The 22,311-nt window shown below is 37.4% G+C and overlaps 4 protein-coding genes across 4 annotated transcripts; 2 read left to right on the forward strand and 2 right to left on the reverse strand.

The window, feature by feature from the left end:
• Positions 1-1,009: 1,009 nt before the first annotated feature.
• LOC148297578 (uncharacterized) lies at positions 1,010-5,659 on the forward strand. The gene is made up of 8 exons (XM_088251027.1): positions 1,010-1,205; positions 2,086-2,874; positions 2,958-3,110; positions 3,204-4,324; positions 4,414-4,493; positions 4,565-4,660; positions 4,759-5,165; positions 5,261-5,659. Exons 2-5 carry the CDS (start codon positions 2,089-2,091, stop codon positions 4,439-4,441), a joined length of 2,088 nt encoding a protein of 695 aa, XP_088107153.1. The 5' UTR covers positions 1,010-1,205; positions 2,086-2,088; the 3' UTR covers positions 4,442-4,493; positions 4,565-4,660; positions 4,759-5,165; positions 5,261-5,659.
• Positions 5,660-8,490: 2,831 nt separating this feature from the next.
• On the forward strand, positions 8,491-9,216 carry LOC148297579 (uncharacterized). The gene has a single exon (XM_088247696.1). The coding sequence runs from the start codon at positions 8,491-8,493 to the stop codon at positions 9,214-9,216; it is 726 nt and encodes a 241-aa protein (XP_088103822.1).
• Positions 9,217-15,852: 6,636 nt separating this feature from the next.
• LOC148297580 (protein FAR1-RELATED SEQUENCE 5-like) lies at positions 15,853-17,375 on the reverse strand. Its single transcript, XM_088247500.1, has 2 exons — positions 16,326-17,375; positions 15,853-16,242 (listed from the first exon to the last, which is right to left on the reverse strand). Exons 1-2 carry the CDS (start codon positions 17,282-17,284, stop codon positions 16,149-16,151), a joined length of 1,053 nt encoding a protein of 350 aa, XP_088103626.1. The 5' UTR covers positions 17,285-17,375; the 3' UTR covers positions 15,853-16,148.
• Positions 17,376-17,867: 492 nt separating this feature from the next.
• Positions 17,868-18,475, reverse strand: LOC148297581 (protein FAR1-RELATED SEQUENCE 5-like). The gene is made up of 2 exons (XM_088247701.1): positions 17,981-18,475; positions 17,868-17,900 (listed from the first exon to the last, which is right to left on the reverse strand). Exons 1-2 carry the CDS (start codon positions 18,473-18,475, stop codon positions 17,868-17,870), a joined length of 528 nt encoding a protein of 175 aa, XP_088103827.1.
• Positions 18,476-22,311: the final 3,836 nt, after the last annotated feature.

The raw sequence follows: 22,311 nt of genomic DNA on the forward strand, positions 1-22,311 counted from the left end.
TGCGTCCTATTTTCCCTCTTCGCTCCAATTCTTCTCCAATCCATTAAACCATTTGACCTACATCATCTTGCTTAGGACACGCTCCACTTGATCTTGCACCTGGTGGTAACCAGTAGCTACAGTCGCATCAAAAGATCCCTCAACTCAGAGTCTAAGGGCCATTTCTTGCATATCCTTAACAGAATCATTGCAGCCACGTTTCATGAAATTTCTAATCATGAGGGTCCACAAGAAAACCATTATTCAGTGCCTGAAATTCACAACATGAAATAAGAAAAGTAAATTGGTCATCATCCTAATTGAAAGCGCTGTCTACCTCTTAGCTTGCATCGATTGAATTGCCAATTAGCAAAAATTAATAACAACTATCTGAATAATTTTTGAAATCGTTTTCCCCTTTCGTTCCCCCTCCCTTTGATGATGTATGTCAACCAGTGCTCGCTAATTTTCTTCATAAAAATTGGCAGAAAGTCCTAGACCCGGATAAAAATTGGAAAGAAATCATAAACTTCAAAATGTGGATTTTTCCGCAGAATATTTTCGTACTCACAATGATAATTGAGTTTATTTCATTTCATATGAATTTGTAAGTTGTACAAAATAATTACCTGGTGTATGTGGACTTGGCATTTGAAAACTGGGTTTGTACGGGAGATGTTGGGTAAAGGCCAGACTATAATGAGTGGAAAGTTATGAGTGGTAAGTTATAAGGGGTTCACTTTATAGCCATCAGATCAATCCAAAGGCTAGGGAGAATTGAGATAAAGTTTTGCAATCGGGTAGGTGAGGAACCCAAACCCGAATTTAATATCCAGCATTGAAGTTGGTCCCAAAAAAAAAAAAAGAGGCAAGTTCGAAGTTTGAACAGAAAAAATCAATTCGAAGTTTGAACAGAAAAAACCCATCACTCTAAAACCCATAGCTCTGAGAAACTGCTAAGCTCTGAGAAAAGGTTGAAGGCAACGATTAACGACGGTTGAAGGCAACGGTTGAACGTAGCGCAACTCCATTCTCTAAACCCTGAAAAAGTATTTATTTTCAGTGGAAGGGACAAAGGCGTGGATTCCGAAACAGTGAAGTGGCGAAGCAGTGGAAGGGGAAGGAGAGAAGCCGTATTTGTTGGAAGTGAAAGGTTCCATTTGTGGAGCAAAGCCGCACAAAGACCCCGCACAGACACCTTGCGATTGTTCAATAACCAACATTTGGTGAGTAATTTATGGAATTTGAGTTTAGGGTTAGAGTAAAGGTTTTCCCCAATTTGTACCATCAATGTTGTTGGATTTGGCATCTCTTCCTTGTGCTTCACTTGCATGTTAATTTTTGCTTGTGTATATGTTAAAAAATGAATGAAAATCAAGTCAACAACATGTTAATAACATGTCAATAACATATCAATAATGATATGAATAAGATAATGGTGTTGAATTGGAGGAGACCCTGAAGTCAATAACATGTCAATAACATATCTCTGGCGCTAGAATATATATATTTTTTGAAATAAATATTATTTCCCTTGTTGCTAAATTTGCCTGTGAAAAATGAGAAGATATAATAATAAAGTCATGAATAAAAGTGCAAAGCATTTGAAATGAAGGTTGATCCATGATCATAGTGGCTGACTGAAGAAAAAGCTAGAAAGAAAGAAGGATGTGGCAATGGCTTAGCAAGCAGATAGCAGAGCAAATGCTTTGCTTTGCTTCCTTCCACTATCTTTCTTATTTATTTATTTATTTTGTGTTGTGTATGAGATGACAATAATTGTCATGTGTGTGAAGTGCAGAACTTGCCTAGATTGCACTCACACTCACTCATGCATCAACCATTGATTGGAGTTTGTATCCAAAAATAAAACACATGCTATTGGTTGTAATTCACAGAATCATTGCATTAACAGGTGTTTGCACAAAATTTGTCATATTGCTTTGATGATGTTAAAGGCTGTGATCAGTAATCCCTATGCGCATGTACTTCATAAAATTTGTAATGTGCCTGGTTGACTAGTTATGTAAATACTAAATACCAATATGATTGTGCAAATACGTGGTGGTAGTATATGTGTTAACGTTATTTCATCTTGTATGTTAGGAAATGGGATCCAACGTGCAGCTGGTATGGCCAGAGTCAGAGGCATATGCGTCACGGGTGAACAACTGCTCACATGCAAATTCAACCCTAGCTGCAATTCGAGCGAAGTTGAGTGCGGAACAATTAGAACAATTCAAGACATCATGCTTTGGCCATCTTCTGAATATAGACAAGATTCAGTTTAGCGGGCAGATTGTGCATGGAGTTGTGTTGCGTCGAGTCGCGGGGCAGGGTGTGAAAGACTTGGATGGACTGAGTTTCTTAATAGGGTGCGACGTTGCTCAGTTTACTCGTCAGGATTTCTGTTTGATCTCGGGGCTTCGTTTTGGGGAAGTGCCTGAAGTTTCCAGTGGAGAAAGTGCTGAAATTAGACTTCAGAAAAGATATTTTATAGACGAAGGAATTACATGTAATGCTTTAGAAGAAGCATTTATGAGGTGCAAAGAGAGAGATGACGTCTACAAGCTAGCTCTTGTTTACTTTGCTGAGTTAGTGGTTTTGGGAAGGGACAAGCATTTGAACATCAATGTAAATTACCTGACCCTTGTAGAGGACTTGGATGCGTTCAACAGGTATCCGTGGGGTTCGGTGTCGTTTGACAAAACCCAAGACAGTCTATTTTCTGCACCAACAAAGTATATGAAAAGCTTTGAAAATGAAGAGGGAAGAGAGAAGGGGAAAAGTAAGGTAACGGGAACAAGCCGGAAAAATGAGAAGGGCAAGAAGCATAAGCATGGTGAAGTGCAAAGGGGTGGGTGGAGTTTTAAAGGTTTCACGTATGCTTTCCAGGTACATGGTAATAATGTTCATGTCAGTTATGCTTTGTGAACTTTAAAACTTAAATAATGACTTTTGTCCTGTGAATTGTGTAGATTTGGGTATATGAATTAATTCCTAGAATGGTGGACCTGAATTACTGCAAGGTTGTTGATCCAACAGCTGTCCTGCGTATTTTGCGATGGAGAACGACTACGTCTATGCCCGAGATGAGGAAGTTGAACAATTATTTTTTCCAGAGCAAAGAGGTTTGGTTTGCAGCCCTTGAAACTATTTATAAGATTCAATGAAATTATTAAGTAGAATGATTGAATATGAATATTGTCTGTATTCTGAAACAGTCAGTTCAGTTGCGGGCGCTACGTCCGAGTGAAGAGGAAATGAGACAATCATATTGGAGTTGGCCACAGGATCGCCCTGCTGTTGTCTCGGCAGAGTCAATTCCTTCTTCATGTGCTGATCTTGATGAGTTGAACAAGCTGGTAAGCTTGTTGAGGTCCGAGTTGTTTCAAGTAAAGCGGGAAAATGACGTCCTTGAGTTAAAGGTCATACGGATGGAAAAACTTTTGGACCACTGTTTAGGTCCTCAGTTTGAGCAGGAAGTAAGGAGGGACCTAGCTTTACTGAAAGAGAGGACGAATCGTTGTGCCATCTCACATTTATTTACGGGATCTGACGAAATGGATGATAGTGAATGGGATGAAGGGCCAAGTAACAGATATGAGGGAGAGGAAAAGGACGAGGAGGGGATTGAAGGGGGTGAAGTGCACAGAAAACCAAGTGAGGTAGAGGAAGCGCAAAGGAAAAGAAAAGAGGGAGAGCAAGTGAAAATAAAAAGCAGCAAGGGAGAGGAAGCTCAAAGAAAGAGCAGTGAGGGAGAGGAAGTGAAAAGAAAAAGCAATGAGGGAGAGGAACTGCAAAGAAAGAGCAGTGAGGGAGAGGAAGTGAAAAGAAAAAACAGTGAGGGAGAGGAACTGCAAAGAAAAAGCAGTGACGGAGGGGAACTGCAAAGAAAAAGCAGTGATGGAGAGGATCCGCAAAGAAAAAGAAGGGAGCGCAAGGAAGTGAAAAGTAAAAAAAGTGAGGAAAAGGAAGTGCAAATAAAGGAATGTGAGGAAGCGGATGATGAAGTTGTTTTGGTTTGTGATGACATTGGTGAGAGCACGGCGGGGACAACTGTTGAGTTTAATCTCGGGGATATTGATTTGGATCAACCTACAGCTGTGCTATCTGAGTTGAACGTTTGGTTGAATGATAAAGGTAAAGCTGTGGAACAAGGGGTCCAATTACGAAAGAGAAAGAGGATTATTCCTATGTGGAAGATCATTGAAGCTAGTGAATTGGTGAAAAAAACTGTGCCAGAGACAACCCGACTTCGGATGTTAGACCCAATGAAGGCGATTCCGCATGATGATATGGTGAAATTGCTGAAACTTTGTTGGGAATGGCGCCTTAACCCAAAGTAAGTCCCTTGTTTTTTGAGATAGAAGGCATTAGTGTATATATTTTTAAATTGTTGTGATCTAAAACTTTGTTATATTCACAATTTAGTGATGCAATTTGGCCACGTGGAAGCTGAGATTGAATTCTTCGCTTCCCTCGTAAAAGCTGACGGTTGGCTGACAGGAGATGTAAGTTTAATTGATTATGCATTTGTTTTAATGTACATAGATTATGAGATTGACCAGAAAAACATGTGCAGCACATTGATTTGGGGTTGTATCTCATCCGGAAGCGACAACAAGATTTGGAGGTTGTAGAAATATCGAACTGGACAACGACCGATGTATTTTTCATGGTATGTCATAGGGCTTGACCAAGTGCAGTTAATAATTACAAATTATCCATACTTGCTTTGTGGAGGTGTTTAACCATTGATTGTTTTCTATTTCACAGAATCACATCCATACTTGCTTTGTGGATAATAAAAGAAAAAAAGAGCAGGCTGGGTGGAAAATTAGAAACAGTTTAGTGAACGTTGTAAATGGCAAGGTTCCGGCGTGTGGGGTGGATTGGCAGAACGTGTATAAGGTGTATGCCCCTTGTATGTTGACGAAGCATAAGCATTGGGTGGCTCTAATGATTGATCTGGTTAAGTGTGAAATCAAAGTGTACGATTCAATGGTTTCAGTTATTCCAGATGAGATGTTAAAGGAAGAACTCGCCCCGCTTTCAATTACGATTCCAAATCTTCTCAACTCCATCGACTTTTATGAAGAAGGTGTTTACGCAAACGACTGCAGCAGAGATTGGTGGTGTCCATGGCCAATAGAACGTGTGGATGTTCCACAACAATCTAATCAGTGAGCACAACTTTTTCTTTAATTTTATTACTTGAAATTGTCAATTACGTTACAATGTCATTACTTGAATTGATCGAGTTCTTGATTTGCTTCAGAGGCGATTGTGGCATGTTTGTGTTGAAGTACATTGAGCTTTTGAGCGCTGAGATTCCGTTAGCTACTTGCACCGCGCAGAACATGCCCTTTTTCCGGTTGAAGTTGGCTGCAGAGATATTACGGGGAGATGCTTACATGCCATGATAGTGGTTGAAATGGGTTCAGGTACGTGATGATTAAATTGGTTTTGGAAATCTCCAATTTGAAAGTCATGTAAATACACAATACAGATCCACGGCTCCTTTTCGAATTCTACCTCTGCTCCTCAATTCTTCTTCGTCTTTCTCAATCTTAGTGTATTTTTGTACATAATTTTAAGTTTAAGTTATTGGACAACAATTAGAACCAAAATATTATTATAGCGGATGCATGCTTTCATTTTGATTAGTGTGATACTACGCTACGTTTATTCTCTTATTAGGCTAAATGTATATAGTAGCTGGATGCAGAGCAAGGACAGAAAAATGAAGAATCTGAAATGGAGATGCAGAGGCTTAGTGAGGAGAAAAGTAAATGGATCTGTAAATCTAGTGCACGTGGGCAAATGTAAATGGATAGGCATATGCGTTTTTGAAGTTAGGCACATGCCATTCCCATACATAGAAGTGCATCTGGAGTGTAAAGTTTTTTTGGATTTAATGAAACAAACATCTCTGTAATATTGCCCTAACTCCTTCACGACATTTACATAACCTTAACCAAACTGCATTGAATTGGGATTGGAAGACTGCATATGTGAACAATGACTGATGGCTTTTTAAAGTGTATTACATTATTGCAAAGTAATATGTCATGATTTATCCAAGCCACCATTCCAAATATCACATCCCAATCTTTAAGCCGTTCACCATGCCTTAACTTAATCGCAATGGGTTGCGTGTGTATTGATTGTAATTCTGTAAGGGAAATAGGCGGCTATGCCCTCGCCTCCAATGTTTTATTCAACCATGCCCTCTTTATAGAAACACATGCGATATACATGCAGTAACCCTTCAGTAAACATTCAGTAAACCGTCAATAAACCTCAATTAAACTTCAATAAACATTTCCCATCTGCAATGCTATAAAAACTTCCTATTGGTTCCGTACCGCCCATCGGGTTTGAATCCCTCTTTCCTTTATAATCGGTTAATAAATTCGTTGATTTTCTTTATTTTATTGGTCTTGGGCAACTCAGTAGCATAAAAGTAATGTATATTGGTGCATCTATATTGCTTGTCTATTGCGTCTATATTACTTGTCTATTGCGTGCATAGCGTACATTTATTGCATGTGTATTGATTGTTTATTGCTTACGAAGGAAATAAACAACAATACACAGGCAACAGACAAGCAATATACACGCAATACACATGCAATCTATACGCAATAGACATGCAATATACATCAGTCCCTAATTTCACCATCCATAAGGGAGTCGTATCGATTAGGAAATTCTACTGAATAGTTGTTCTTCCTACTAATAAACAATCAATAAACCTTCAATAAACATTCAATATCGGACAATAACATGCGAAATACATGCAGTAAACAATCAATAAACCTTCAATAAACATCCAATATCCGATAAATAACATGCGATACAGATGCAGTACACAATCAATAAACCTTCAATAAACATCCAATATCCGATAAATAACATGCGATACAGATGCAGTAAACAATCAATAAACCTTCAATAAACATCCAATATCCGATAAATAACATGCGATACACATGCAGTACACAATCAATAAACCTTCAATAAACATCCAATATCCGATAAATAACATGCGATACACATGCAATAAACAATCAATAAACCTTCAATAAACATCCAATATCCGCGCTATAACATGCGATATACATGCAGTAAACAATCAATAAACCTTTAGTATACGCCAATAAACAATCTACCTATTTCAAGAACAATAATTTAAACTCAATGCCAATCCACCTATTTCAAGAACAAATATTACAAAATGGGTTTGAAAACTCATTGGTGGTGCGTGCAACATGTCTTTTTGGGGAGAACTTTTACAATCCTTGAAACTGTGCACTTAATTGGTCATTAAAAGAACAGATAATATTAAAATTGATAAAAGTAATAAAACTAATACCAAGTCCTTAATGGACTTCAGCATATTCAGCACCGTAGCATCATACGTGTCATCTGGCTGTTCTGCTTGAGCGGAAGTTACATCAACCCATTCAAATCCATTGCAACTGGTGGCTCCCTAATTGCAGGCATCATATATGCAAAATAATTGTGTCAGAGTTAGACCAAGGTTTTTTTCACCCACATACATATTCTGGAAATGAAAACTTACATAGGAGGTTAGGCACTTCCAAAATGGCTTCCCTCGATTTTTGTCTGATTTTGAAACCCGAAGCACCATTGCAGCTCCACATTACGGACACCTCTTTGTTTGAGCGGGAGATGAAGACGAAGACATGTTGAATCTTCTCACTTGTACCTTTTCTCACTCAGATCTTCTCACTGAAACCTCTTCGGAATCATACCTTCTCACTCAGATCTTCTCACTCAAACCTCTTCGGACTCAGAGCTCTCTCATCTCTGCCCAAATGCGATTATATCCTCTTTTCTGTCTGTGGGTGGGTTGGGCATGCTTTCGACACATGTACCGTCAGATATGGGGCACTGTTTACCCCATAAACCAATATAATATTTAACTACCAAAACCCAATATGAAAATTGAGGGAAAACTGCCCTAAACCCTATATTATTTTCATTATATTTCATTAAACCAACTAGTTGGATAAACATCCATCACATTTTAATAACATTACTACTATATTTCGGTGTGGGAAAATGAAAAGTTATGTGATGGGACATTCTGTGACTAGTCAGTAATCCGTCACATTTGTTTCATTGACATAAAAAGGGCGGGAAAATCCTAAAATTGCCTATGCATATAGGTTCTTAATTTACTTTTTGACTGTCTGACTTTGCATTTCGATGACATTTTCCTTCTCTTCTGTTTTTCTCTAGTTTTAGGGTGTTGGTTCAGTTTCTTTAAAAAGGGTCAAGTGAGAAAAACCTCAAGTGGAAACACATTTTCCAAACGGTACAACAAACACACCCTATAACAGAACCAAAACCCCATCTATTCTCATTTCTCCCCTCTTCCACTCCTCAAATCGTTCCATTCCAAAAAAATAGAAACACATGAATTCCAAATATTTCACTACAGTCGGAGGAAAGAGAAGGAAGCATATCCATTTGGAGATGCCCCAGGCCTTCATCCCGGAGTTGGCTTGGTTTAAAGTGATGTTATACGTGGCAACCCAATCTTCGGAAGATCTCTTCCGTATGGCATCTGTGTGCCCATTATTCCGGACGTTGGCAAACACTCCACAAGTGTGGAACACCATTTCAATGGCTAAGTACCCAGACCATCCTAGCTGGTACCATGCTAATCCTGCGGTCCAGCTTTTCTTGCAACAATGCAGAGCTTGCGAGAACCCTGAGTCGATATTTAGAGAGGCGTTCGAAGTGTTTTTCATGCATGGTAACGTGGAAGCGTTGTATGGGATGCGCATCGCAGCCACGGCAGGCCATATGGAAGCGGCATATATAGTTGGACTTCTTGGTATGTCTGGAATTGGTCAGTCAAAAGAGGATGCATTAGAATTTTTGTGTTCTTTGAATCAACGTAACAACATTGATATGAAAGGAACCAGGGATGCTTTGAGACGAAGATTAAGCCGAGTTTGGAATGTTGCAAGACATATCGTAGATATGTTTTACTATGGGAAGATTAAGTTCAATCATTGCAGCGCTTGTAACAACAACGAATGGTGTTTTGTTATTGAAGGCTGGCCTACTGAAGCAAAGATAAATCCTTCGTTCTGGACTTGTTGCAATCGATGCAAATGGCACCGTGAGAGTGTTTTTTGGTTCAAGGTAATGCGTGTGTATGTTGTGCCAGGGAATCCATACCCTTATAATTAGTTGTAGTATGTTTTTAAGGTTTTTATGCTTTCTTGACTTGCTTCTCTTCAGTTCTACGTTGGCTGGCTACGTTGGCCAAATGTTGGGTTTTAATGTATTTTGTCTGGTGTTTGTGCAGTCATAAACCGTTTCATATATAAATCTACGTATATATATTTGTATACTTGAATGCTTACTGACATCAGAGATGGGTAATATGACATCTTACTGACATAGATATTTTGCCCAACTACAATCTTAATATTTGGTAAACGAAAAGGCGTGCATGGAGTGAGCTGTCTGTTCACCAGTGCTTGGAAAAGACATTTTCCCACTTATCATATCCTAAACTAATTTTTTTCTGATGCCATACAATGGTTGACATGTATTTTTTTCATTTACTTTTTCAAAACATCCCTTAACCCTAATAAAAATTAGAAGTTAAGAAATTGAAGAAGAGAGAAACTAATTGGCACCTGAAATGGTCTTTTCGCATAACAAAATTACAAAAAAAAAAAAATTAGGGTCAATAAAATTAATAAATATAGAAGGTAAAAAGTCATATAATAATAATTTAGGGTCAAGAACAATATCATAATAATTTAGCGTCACCACGAAACGGGGAATTCAGTAAGAAAGATTAAGCCTCAATGAATTCGTAGCAATTTTCGGAAGTTTTTTATTATCATTTTTGTGTTTTTAGTTATGAATTTTGTAAGGCAAAACAATAAAATAAGAATTTAGGGTAAAAAGCAAGAATGTTTGGTTGCAACTGACGTACACTTGTGCAAGTGGTGAAAGGTATGCACTGAGATCGCGCCATGTGTCAACTTGCGATTATTTGGGGTTTTTTTAGTGCAAACAACTTGAACAAATTGTAATAAATAGTCGGAAAATCGTAAAAATGCCCCGAAAATTACTCCGGCCTCCTTGTGACGTTATAAAACTAGAGGAACCTATAAAGCATCCATTTCGCAATGAAAAAATCCAAATTGTTTCAGAGAACTGACTTTCCTCTTAACCCTAAGTATATATGTTTGTTCACTTTAACAAGTATATTTCCTTAATATTCGTTATATAATTTGTAATAAGACAAGAAATAGTTTCCTTTCAAATATAAGGATGTAACATAATCTGTTTTTGTTTTGTTATAATAATGTACATATATAATAATTGCACACTGCTTTGAAGCCATCATTGCAACTGCGCCTAGAGCTTTGAACACGTCAGAGGTATTCAATAAGTAGTCCATATGCAACTGCGTCTAGAGTTATGAACCGTCACAGGTATTCAATAAGTAGTCCATCGGGAATCAGTACAAAAGATCCATCATGTCCAATCACATAAAATAATGCCATACTTTTTTGAAAAACCTCACACCACTCAAGCAATTTTAAAATATTAGTGAATATTTGTCCTAGTCTATATAAGTGATTATATATTCACTCTGCATTTTTTTCACAGTATATGTTAACTTTGAGGGATTCCACAAACATATAATATAAAGGAAGAAAACAATAGTAGGAGATGAACCAGTACAAAAAAACAATAACATAACCTTGTCACAAACGCACTCACAAATGCTTTTCCATAAACCTTGCCCTAACATATAATAAATAAAGGCAACATTGCATATGATGCAACCATGTCCAAATCTGATACGTGATCACACAAAAATGGACATGGCAGCAACATATGACTGAAGTAGATGGCCACGTTGCATCACGTGTTCTCATCATTAAAGACATCAAAATATGAAGGTTGAAATCTTCCATAATAGTAAGCATCAAAATAGGTTTGAAGCAGAGTTGAACGAAAATTCCAATTCCACTGATTTGCCTCTGCTCAAACACGATAACCAAAATGGTTACTTCCCTTGGTGAGTATATTTGTTAACGTCGGAAAAGGTAATAGATGACCAATCAAACCCGGGTACGACGAGTTTTGCATAGGACCGGAAGTAGTCGAATCCAGCTTGCATCACACGCTTCTTTGACTCCACTGCATTAGATGAGTTCTTGTAGTTTTGAACAGCTACACTCCGAAGTCGTTTGTGTCTACGCTTCATGCGCTGCAACTTCGCCCTATCCAGATTGGCCTGCCTTTTGTCATCTTCAATTTGGCCTTCAACAAATTCCAAACGTGCCCTTGCCCTTTGGATTTCATCACCAAGTTGAAGATGCCTCTCCTTCCAGAATCCAAGAACCCTTTCAGACTCAAAACTTCCAACAAAATGGTCATTCTGTCTAGGAATGTGACACTGCTTGTCTGGTGACTCACTTGCGTGTCGAAGGCGGTCTTTGTTTGGAGGGGTGTTTATTATGCTGACATCAAACTTGGTTAGTAAATCCATTCTATGGAGGGAGAGAGTTTCAGTCGATGGAGAGAGATTCGGTGGAGGAGTCAGTTTTTCGTGGAGGGAGAGTTTCTATGAAGGATGTGATAGTAATACCAATAAAAAGGTTCCCGCCAAAAAATATTTGGTTGACAATGTATAAATTAATTTTTTGTCTGATACAATCTAAGTTTAATCCTAACCACTGTGGTTGGGTTCACTAACTAGATGTCACTTCCATTGAGTTTCTTTCAACCACTGACAGTGGTGTAATGAGGTTGACATGCTTGAAAAGCAAAACCTGACACCTCTTTTTAAAAATTGAAGTAAAGTACATATGTTGACTACACGCAAGCTTTAGTATGTTGGTCTATAAAGCTATGTCCCCTTCCTCAAACGAAATTGCATATGCAATCCTCATCCTCTAAAAACAAATAGGATTATTCAAGCATGTCATCCTCTTCAGGCGCCAACAACACAGTCGAATATGAAAAATTGGAGTTGCAGGCTCCATTTCCACGTTGTACTCGCCGACCCCTTCCATTTTCAACATCATTTGGGAGTGAGGGGGACTCCGATGATCCATTAGAGGCAATACATGCAGTCAGTAGCAAGCTAGATTATAATTCCAGACTGATCAATTCGTGGCACGAGAAATGTGTTGAAGACGAGGCCATTCTGGCTGATCTTAACATTAGAGTTAACAAAGCGTTCTCCCAAAAGAACAAGTACTTGAAGTTGAGTCATACAAGGAAGTTGAAAGCAGAGGAGTTGGATACAGTAATGAATGATGAAATTAAAGGTTGTTTGATGAACCATATGCGATGCGAAGAGCACCATAGTGAACTGGAGATGGCATTCAACGAAGGATTCGAAAATTTCCGAGCATTTGCGGCAACTACTCATACAAGTTATAATTGGGACTATGTATCCCCTGATGCTGTGAGAGAGATACTAGACGATGGTGGTGACATGAGTGAGCATAAGCACGTCAAAGCTGCTCGGAAGAAGCCGACCAATACGACTGACTAATTGCGGCTACGGCTGTTCAGTTGGTTGGGGTCATCGTGGTATTGCTAACAGGGACCAAATAATATGCTTTGCAATGTAAAACTATCTTATGGGACCATTATGTCAGTCATCAGTAATTCGTCAATTTTGTATGAATGAATGAAATGTTTGGATGCAGTAAATTAAGCTATACAAATAATGGGTTATTCATGGACTTTTTTCTGATGTTATACAATACTTGGAATGTAATTTGTTCTTTTTATTTTTCAAAACATCCCTTCACCCTAATAAAGGAAAAAAAAAATTAACAAATTGAAGAAGAGAGAAACTGATTAACACCAGAAATGGTCTATTCTCACTCAAAATAACAATAAAAATAATAATTTCGAGTAAATATAATTAACAAATGTAGAGGCTAAAAAGTAATATAATAATAATGTAGGGTAAATAATAATAAAATACTAATATAGCGTAACCATGAAACAGGGAATTCAGTAAGGAAGATGAAGTGTCAATGAGTTCGTATCAATTTTCGGAACATTTTTATCATTTTTGTGTATTTAGTTATGAATTTCATAAGAAAAAATAATAAAATAAGAATTTAGGGTAAAAACCAAGGATGTGGCCATGTGTATTGACGTACACTTGTGCAAGTGGTGAAAGGTGATGCGCTCAGATCGCGCCAGGTGTCAACTTCCGATTATTTTGGCTTTTTTTAGTGCAAAAATCTTGAAAAAAGTTAAATAAATTGTAGGAAAATTGGAAAAATGCCCCGAAAATTACTCCGGCCTCCTTGTGACGTTATACAACTGGGGGAAGCTAGAAATCATCAATTTCATAAAGAAAAAATTTGAATGCCTTTAGATAACTCACTTTCCTCTTAACCCTAGCTATATATGTTGTTAACTTTAACCTAGATAACCTACATCAACAAGCATCTCCCGTGAATGCTCGAAATTGTCTTTTAAAATGAATAACCATGAAACGGGGAATTCAGTAAGGAAGATGAAGTGTCAATGAGTTCGTATCAATTTTCGGAATATTTTTATCATTTTTGTGTATTTAGTTATGAATTTCATAAGAAAAAACAATAAAATAAGAATTTAGGGTAAAAACCAAGGATGTGGCCATGTGTATTGACGTACACTTGTGCAAGTGGTGAAAGGTGATGCGCTCAGATCGCGCCAGGTGTCAACTTCCGATTATTTTGGCTTTTTTTAGTGCAAAAATCTTGAAAAAAGTTAAATAAATTGTAGGAAAATTGGAAAAATGCCCCGAAAATTACTCCGGCCTCCTTGTGACGTTATACAACTGGGGGAAGCTAGAAATCATCAATTTCATAAAGAAAAAATTTGAATGCCTTTAGATAACTCACTTTCCTCTTAACCCTAGCTATATATGTTGTTAACTTTAACCTAGATAACCTACATCAACAAGCATCTCCCGTGAATGCTCGAAATTGTCTTTTAAAATGAATAACCATGAAACGGGGAATTCAGTAAGGAAGATGAAGTGTCAATGAGTTCGTATCAATTTTCGGAACATTTTTATCATTTTTGTGTATTTAGTTATGAATTTCATAAGAAAAAACAATAAAATAAGAATTTAGGGTAAAAACCAAGGATGTGGCCATGTGTATTGACGTACACTTGTGCAAGTGGTGAAAGGTGATGCGCTCAGATCGCGCCAGGTGTCATCTTGCGATTATTTTGGCTTTTTTTTAGTGCAAAAATCTTATAAAAAGTTAAATAAATTGTAGGAAAATTGGAAAAATGCCCCGAAAATTACTCCGGCCTCCTTGTGACGTTATACAACTAGGGGAAGCTAGAAATCATCAATTTCATAAAGAAAAAATTTGAATGCCTTTAGATAACTCACTTTCCTCTTAACCCTAGCTATATATTTTGCAACAACCAACATCACAAGTATATTTCCCTAATATTAATTATCTAAGTTTTAATAATATAATAATTAGTTTCCTTTCATATAAAAGGCTGTAAACGTATCTGTTTTGTTATAATAATCCACATATATAATAATTGGACAATGCTCTGAAGCCATCATGGGTGCGTGCATCTAGATCTTTGAACACGTCAACGCTATTCAATAAGTTGTCAATATGGCTCCGTCTTGGGTTCGTAGTAAATATCTCTATCATGTCAAATCACATCGTTCGATGGCCTGACACCAGTCAAGCAATTTTGAAATAGTACTGAATATTTGTCCTAGTCTATATGAGTGATTAGAACTTCACACAATATTTTATTTTTCACAGTATATGTTGCTTTGAGGGATTCCCTAAACATATAATATAAAGAAAGATAGAAAAAGTGTCACATGAAACAGTACAAACAACAACATATAACTGGGACAAATTAGAAGTATATTTCCTTAATGTTCATTATCTAATTTATAATAACACAAGTATTACTTTTATTTGCTTCATATATAATTATTGGGACTATGTATTGCAATTCCTTGTGTCTAAAATTGTATTTTGCAAAAACTGAAATATTATTCAATAAGTTGTCAATATCACCACGCGTTGGGAATCAGTAAAGTCGCATTATCATGTCCCTTCACATTAAACAGATGGCGTACTTTTTTGAAAAAATTGACACGTCAGTCATAAGTAACACTCTCCTTATTCACTTTACATGCCAATGTGCTATACATTCTTTGGTGAATGATTTATGGGTTATTTATATAACAAAATATTACAAATATTGCTGAATATTTATTTCGTCTATATGAGTGGGGACACGAGTGACCATAAGCACGTGCAAGCTGCTCGGAAAAAGCTGACCCATACGACCGAGTGAATATGGCTACCATTGTTCAGTTGGTTGGGGTGATCGTGATATTGCTAAGAGGGAGCACATAAAATGCTTTGCAATGTAATTTTCTTGTGTGTGCGAAATTACGAGTAGTTGAAATGTTGGTGTACACTTTAATATTCTCCAAGCATTCGAAATGTGATTAGCTGCAATGTACTTATCATGCATAGAAGATGTTGTATTGTAGTTTGTATTTTACACGCTGATTTCTAATCATTGTGTTCTAACATAGTGCAAATTTCAAGTATCCTTCAGGTACGAATGTTTACAAAATCGTGCACCAATATTGCTTCATAGTCAAGGTCAGATCTTAATAACCAGTCAAGCACTAGAACATAACATTAGGAAAAATTGGTTGCTGCTGTAAATGATTAGTGTTGCTAGAAATGATTCGTGCTGGAAATCATTACTGCTGATGGAAACAACAGCTCCCTGCTGGAAATGCTACATTACCTTGTGATATAATCAATGAATCTGTGTCACTCGTTCATAATTCAGCATAAACTACCCATTGTACATGGTAAAAGTCATTGCTTCTTCACAAAACTCAAAATTTGATACTTTATCAAATGTCTATGAAAATTTCCAAATAGGGAGAAGACATGTAAAATTAACATGTGTCCAAATTTCATGCAAGAAGTAAACCAACCAAATTTCCATTTCAATTAGCAGTGGACATGAACAAACAAATAAAATAAAACTGCATATAGAAAACTTAACCTGATCATTAGCCTTCATAACAACCGGCCTTTGTATAATACAAACATAAATCATTCGGTAGGTCCGTGCATCCTGTAAAATTCGTCGAATAATGGGTCACTGAGATCTATTGGAGTTGATTCCTCATTGTTTGACGGTGATGTCCTGCATAAACACCAAACACAAGCACATAAAAAATTTAACTATTCAAATTTTAGGTGTTATTATAAATAGTTTTAACATCTTACGGTGTGTTCAAATTTCTTGGGCATTGTCTTCTATCATGACCAATGTCTCCACACTCCCGATAGTGTCGAATCCCTCGCTTCATTGGCTTTTCCTTTGCTCCCGTTACTTGTTTCCACCTTCCTTTGCACCTTACTCTCTTAGGGTCTTTCATATATTGTGTTTGAGAGCTAGACCCTCCAACTTCGTTATTACTTGGTCCATCCTTCAACAACTTCAACTTCACCCGCAAACTTTTTAGAGTCTCTGACACTAGCTCACATCCTTCTTCACACATTAATGCATCCTCAACCACATCTGAAGCAAGTCGGGACATTGTACTCCGCTTTATTAAAAGACCAGGATCTGCAGAGTCTTTAATTTCGTTGCCATTTGCATCTGACACCAATCCAGCTTTCGTAGTTTTCTTCCACCTTTTCAAAATATATTTATCGGGCATATATTCAATCTGGTCCCTTCTGAACAATGCTAGGATGTGCTTGCAAATAATCCCAACAAATTCAAATTTTTTGCAGCTACACGATGCGTGGTCAGAATCTTTGACATATACGACTTCTGCCACTCTTGTTTGCCAATTTTTCCTTTCGCTCACATTAAAGACAACTTTTGAAGCATCCTCTGTTTTGAGCTCTAGGAAACATGTTGTACTTTGTATTAGTTCTTTCTCAAACTTTTGAAACATTGCCCTTGTGTACAAGGTAGCCATTTGTTTGTTCATTGGCATTGGTAGAATACATTGAGCCACTTCAAATGCATCTACGTGATCAGCAGCTAACTCTTTTTGACGTTGATGGGAAAGTGCCCTCTCAAATCGTATTATGAAATCCATCAACGAATTTCTCCTTGATATGTATTGCTTGAAGAAAGCATGAGAACCTTCCGCTCTTTGGCTGCTTGACATTCCAGCGGCAAAAAAGTCTCGTGCGTAGGCTGGAACCCAAGATTCCCTTAAATCAAACATTGAACTTAGCCATTGATGGTCAGTCAAACCAGCCTTTGTAACCACAATATTCCACTTTGCATCAAACTCATCCTTATTGTCAGTATCCCATATGGCTTTCTGAAATTCACACCAATACTCCTTATAAGCATAATGTGGTAACTTAACATGGAACTTTGATGTGATGTGCCATATGCAAAGCCGATGAAATGTAGTCGGGAAGGCTATTGAAATCGCTCTGGTGATGGCCGCATCTTGATCTGTAATGATCGTTTTAGGTTCGCCACCTTGCATGGCTTTCTTAAACTCCTCAAACATCCAAATAAACGACTCAGTCGTTTCCTTGCTAAAAAATGTGCATGCTAAGACAATTGTCTGACCATGGTTATTAACTCCCAATATTGGTGCAAATGTCAAGTCGTATCAATTCGTGTTGAATGTGGTATCGAATACAACAACATCTTCATACAACCGGTATGCCCGTCTAGAAGTTGCATCTGCCCAAAAACATCGACTAAACCTGTCTTCGCCATCTCCCTCAATCTTGAAATAAAAAGCCTCATTTTTTTTTTTCTGTTCAGCCATAAAATACTCGGTCACTAGTTCAACATCGTGGTTCCTCAGCTTCCCATTCACACTGCATTCAAGATTGTAAATATCCTTTTTGATAAAACCGATTTTATCCATTCCTCCGGATTGCACCTCGAAAATACTTACCTTCTGATGAATGGGGATATTAACCGAACCCAACTGTTTTGTAAGTACTTTTGTAGAATCCGAAATACGACGGTGTGATATCAATAAATGCACTCTTTCTGAGGCTGTCATCTTATGATTGTGTCCCTCTGCAAAAAGAGAGATGGCATACTTCTTGCTCCCATTTGTCTTCACAACCACAATCTTAGCTTTGCAATTGCATCTACTTATTTCCCGCTGTCTTTTTCTCTCCCGAGTTTCATCTTTCCTGTATGCACCTTGTTTGCAACAAACAAATTCTTTCCTCAGAATCTCTTTCTTATATGTCCCCGGAAAGCTGGAATGAAGTCGAATACCAAAGCCAGCCAAGAATGCATATTTGTTATAGTAATTATAAGCGAGGTCAAGCGAGTCGAACTTCATCCCAACCGCTGGTGTTTCCTCATTTCTTACTTCAGGAATGTAAACCATCCCATTAGCTGTTACACAGTCATCACTCTCTGAGCCCCCAGACATTTTACCCACATATATTTTTGAACTACTTCTATATCACTGCATAGCAAATATTAATTCATTAATCAATCATTACTGCATTACAACATATCAATGCATTCCACTTACACAAAACATCGCCCAAATTGACACAAAAAAGACGCATAGCCTAGCTTGTTTGTAAGAGCCATTATTACACAAAATTTAATAATAGTTACGTCATCTCTTGTGCAATAATCTGGAAAAAATAACATTAGAACCAACATGTTCAACTAAGAACACAAATGTAATTCAAACCAGCAATTACAGAACTTCTCCCAATATCCTCTCCAAATGCTTACTCCTAATGCCATTAAGCCTAATTTTAGGATCTTTTACCTACATTTTATAATTTCCCACCCCCACCAAAAACAATCAACTAAATATATTGAATATTCATAAGGAAATGACGCATTATTGACAGAAAACTGACGCATTATTGACGGCAGAATAACACATTATTGACCGCAGAAATGACGCATTATTGATGCCACAAATGACGAATTTCTCACCCTCACAAAAAACAAACCAAACCCAATAAAATCAATCCAGCAACAGTAAACTTACCTCTCAAACTCAAGCGGGAGCTCCGAAGTCAATCAGCTTAAGAGAATGTGGTGGACATTAGAGAAGACTCTTTGGTAGTGGAGACTCCATCTCTACCACAATCGAGGAACAAATGCTGCTGCGGCGTCTAGCTACAGAACCAGATATGCTACTTTGCTTTCATCTGGAATCTCGTGTGCTGAACGAAAAAGAGAAGGGGTTTTCACTTCAGCCATAGAATCAAAACAGGGCAATAGCTAGATAAGAGCCATTAATCGTCATACCGAGGATGCCATAGATCGCAGGCCTCCTAAGGAGCTGATGACAATGGAGCGACTATAGGGTTTGGGAGCTTTGGATCTTTCTAATTCTGGGTTTGCGTTACATTCAAAAACAGAGGATTGTGTTCTTGAATTTTTCAGAGAGGGAAATATCTTCAACTGAAGTTGGGTTTCCAACGGGTCAGATTTCAACCCGGTTCTACATGCACCCTCTTTTAAAAACTCACCGTTGGATGAAATCCAATGGCTCTAACATACCCCTCAAAAAAACCCCTTATAACTTTCCCCTCACTATAGAAGCTCCCGTTGGGTAAACTGGATCGTACTCTGGCTGGGCCACTAGGCCCAATCCCGTATGATGCTATTTTGTTTAGTTTGCTTATTGGGTTTATGACAGTTCACAGAAAGGTGTTGAATTCCTCCTTTTTTGGTACCAGTCCCATCTCTTCCCCTACAGAAAAGACAACATATGCAAATGCAGCAAGTTTCATTTGGATAGAGTAATCTATATATATAAAGCAAAAGACAGAGAATGGTGAAACATTCAAAATACTAGAAAATGCCCTTAGTTAATTCAAATATTAAGAATTGAAATTATTAATTAAATGAGGATAATATGGTAATTTCACAATTTTTCATATTAAAAAAATAAAAATAAAAACAAAATCAGATAATAGGTCCTACTTTTATGGTTCATAACTACCATGTTATCTTTTTTTAATTCTAAAATAAAATAATAAATAAAAAAGAAAACCAATTGGCACATGTGTAGTTTGAAGAAAGAATATTGAATTGGATTTGATATTAAGGCTAGTTTGCTACAAATACTAGAAAATATTGAATTGAATGTATATAATTAGATTCCACGTATTTGAAATGGTTTTGAAGTAACTATATTAAAGTTCGACTAAAAAAAAAAAGTAAACTATATTAAGGACACTGCTCACCACATCTTCTTCACATAGATGGTGAAACCACGAATTTCTAGTAGTTTGTAATATGGTGATATGCCAAGCAGATTCAGCGGTAAAAAGTCTCCCACATGATTGTTGAAGGGATGAAATCATAGAAGATGTTTGAAACAGAGCAAAGCTTCAGCACAGAAAATCACCGAGATCCTGAAGTTGTTCTAGGCTTGGAGTTTGGATCTTATGAGACACTTCATAAGAACACGGCATATTTCAAAAGTCTTCACGTGAATGAGACGGGGTTGTCTTGTCCCTCTCATGCCAAAACCTATGTCAAAAGATTGATTAAACAAAAATTCACACATGTTAAGCTAAACTTGAGTAAACAAGTTAAATTTTATGAGAAAATGCTTCAGGAAAAATTTACCGCTAGAACAATTACTGAAAATAAACTTCATCATACAAGTTTTATTTTATGAGAGAATGCATCAGAACAAATGTAGCTACCGAACAATGACAGAGAAAATAAATTTGAGTTACACACTCTCTCTCTCTCTCTCCCTCTCTCTCTCAATAATGATGTTGGTGTTCGGTTCACAATTGTATATCATTTTATACCCTTGTAGCTTATGATTTAGTTATGTTTTTGAGATAAACTTGTGCTTTTAACCTCCTTTGTGTTTGTGATTCAGCTCATTGAGCTCTAGGTACCACTTGAGGCATTTGAAGTAAAATGGTGAAAACAATGTGTAAAAAAACTGGAGACTGAGTTAGAAGTTCGTTTCAGACTTATCTTTGTCATCCAAGCTTGGATTGGGCCAAATCACATGTGGTTGGAAAGAAGACATTCTGAACTTAAAGCTCAAAGTTATCAATTGATTAAGGCAAGCCTAATTCGTGAGCCCATGCAATTACACATCATGTTGACTTACAGATGAGCTCATTGTTGCTTGGTAATGCTGACATGAGGATGAGCTATGGCTGCTGGTGGGATTAGTTGGTGAAGTGCAGCAACCAATTCTGATTTTCTAATGCAAGTGTGTTAGGTCATTGCCATATTCAATTCTGATTTCTCACTTCCCTCTTCCTATAAATACAACTTCCATTCCACATTCAAGGTGTGCAAGCCTGGGATTCACAACCCCACAAAACCCTCTCCATCCATCCTCAAACACTCCATCCAACCCCAAACACTCCAGCAATCAACCCAATACTCTAAACTGCCCCAAATCACCAAAACAGCTCCAGAAAGCCTTCGTTCCATTTCCCTACGAATTTCCGCTTTCTCAGCCATCACCACTCACCCAAGCTCATCCCAAATCACCTACTAGCTGTCATACATCCTTCTAGACGTGGGAAGCTCTTGGCACTTGAAGAAGCCTTAGACATCACAAGAACTTCAGAAAAGGGGTTTTTCTACTCTTATTGCATTCCTTATGTTTTTCTCATTTCTATCTAAGTTTCTTTTCCATTATGAGCAGCTAATTTCATAACTAGGGCTTCAATGTAACCTAACATGAATATTCTGGGTTTATAAGTTTGAAGTTTGGAGTTTCAAGTTTGATTCATGATTCATGTTCTTATTCATTATGCTTATCAGTTAATATGCTTGTTTGAATGATTGATCACCATTAGAACTTGTATGTTAGCTATCTTGGTTTGAATCAAGAGTAGACACCATGCTTTGATTCAAATTGAACTATGAATAGGAAGAGTATGTATGGACATTCGACAACAGGGATTAGATACATGCTTGGTTGTTTAAAATGTTCTTCTATGCTTAATTGGTTTCTGTTGGGGCCCAAAAAATCCATGGTTGGGCCCGAATAAATTCATAGCCCAAAACGATATATTATCGAAAAAGGATCCAATTTGGAGTACACGAAAGTCTGCCATGCACAAGCCACATCCTGCATGCCATGCCAAATAAAAATCTGTCATGCTAGAAATTGATATTAAAATTATAAAGATGCATTTAGCTATGCAAATTCATGCCAATTATCCTATAAAGCGTCATAATTAAAAGCATGCCAAACGACATGCCATGCCAAGCGACATGCCATGCCAAGCGGGAAATTATTATTTC

Source organism: Prunus avium, chromosome 1, assembly GCF_965620075.1.
Source record: "Prunus avium chromosome 1, drPruAviu1.hap1.1, whole genome shotgun sequence".
Taxonomy (NCBI): domain Eukaryota; kingdom Viridiplantae; phylum Streptophyta; class Magnoliopsida; order Rosales; family Rosaceae; genus Prunus; species Prunus avium.

Coding starts and splice junctions, on each gene's coding strand:
- LOC148297579 (XM_088247696.1), top strand. CDS start 8,491: ATGCCCCAGGCCTTCATCCCGGAGTTGGCTTGGTTTAAAGTGATGTTA.
- LOC148297580 (XM_088247500.1), bottom strand. CDS start 17,284: ATGTTTGATTTAAGGGAATCTTGGGTTCCAGCCTACGCACGAGACTTT. Junction 16,243..16,325: donor CCAAGAAATTTGAACACACC/GTAAGATGTTAA, acceptor GTGTTTATGCAG/GACATCACCGTCAAACAATG.
- LOC148297581 (XM_088247701.1), bottom strand. CDS start 18,475: ATGTCTGGGGGCTCAGAGAGTGATGACTGTGTAACAGCTAATGGGATG. Junction 17,901..17,980: donor ATATCCCCATTCATCAGAAG/GTAAGTATTTTC, acceptor TCTTGAATGCAG/TGTGAATGGGAAGCTGAGGA.
- LOC148297578 (XM_088251027.1), top strand. CDS start 2,089: ATGGGATCCAACGTGCAGCTGGTATGGCCAGAGTCAGAGGCATATGCG. Junction 3,111..3,203: donor ATTTTTTCCAGAGCAAAGAG/GTTTGGTTTGCA, acceptor ATTCTGAAACAG/TCAGTTCAGTTGCGGGCGCT. Junction 4,325..4,413: donor GAATGGCGCCTTAACCCAAA/GTAAGTCCCTTG, acceptor TTCACAATTTAG/TGATGCAATTTGGCCACGTG.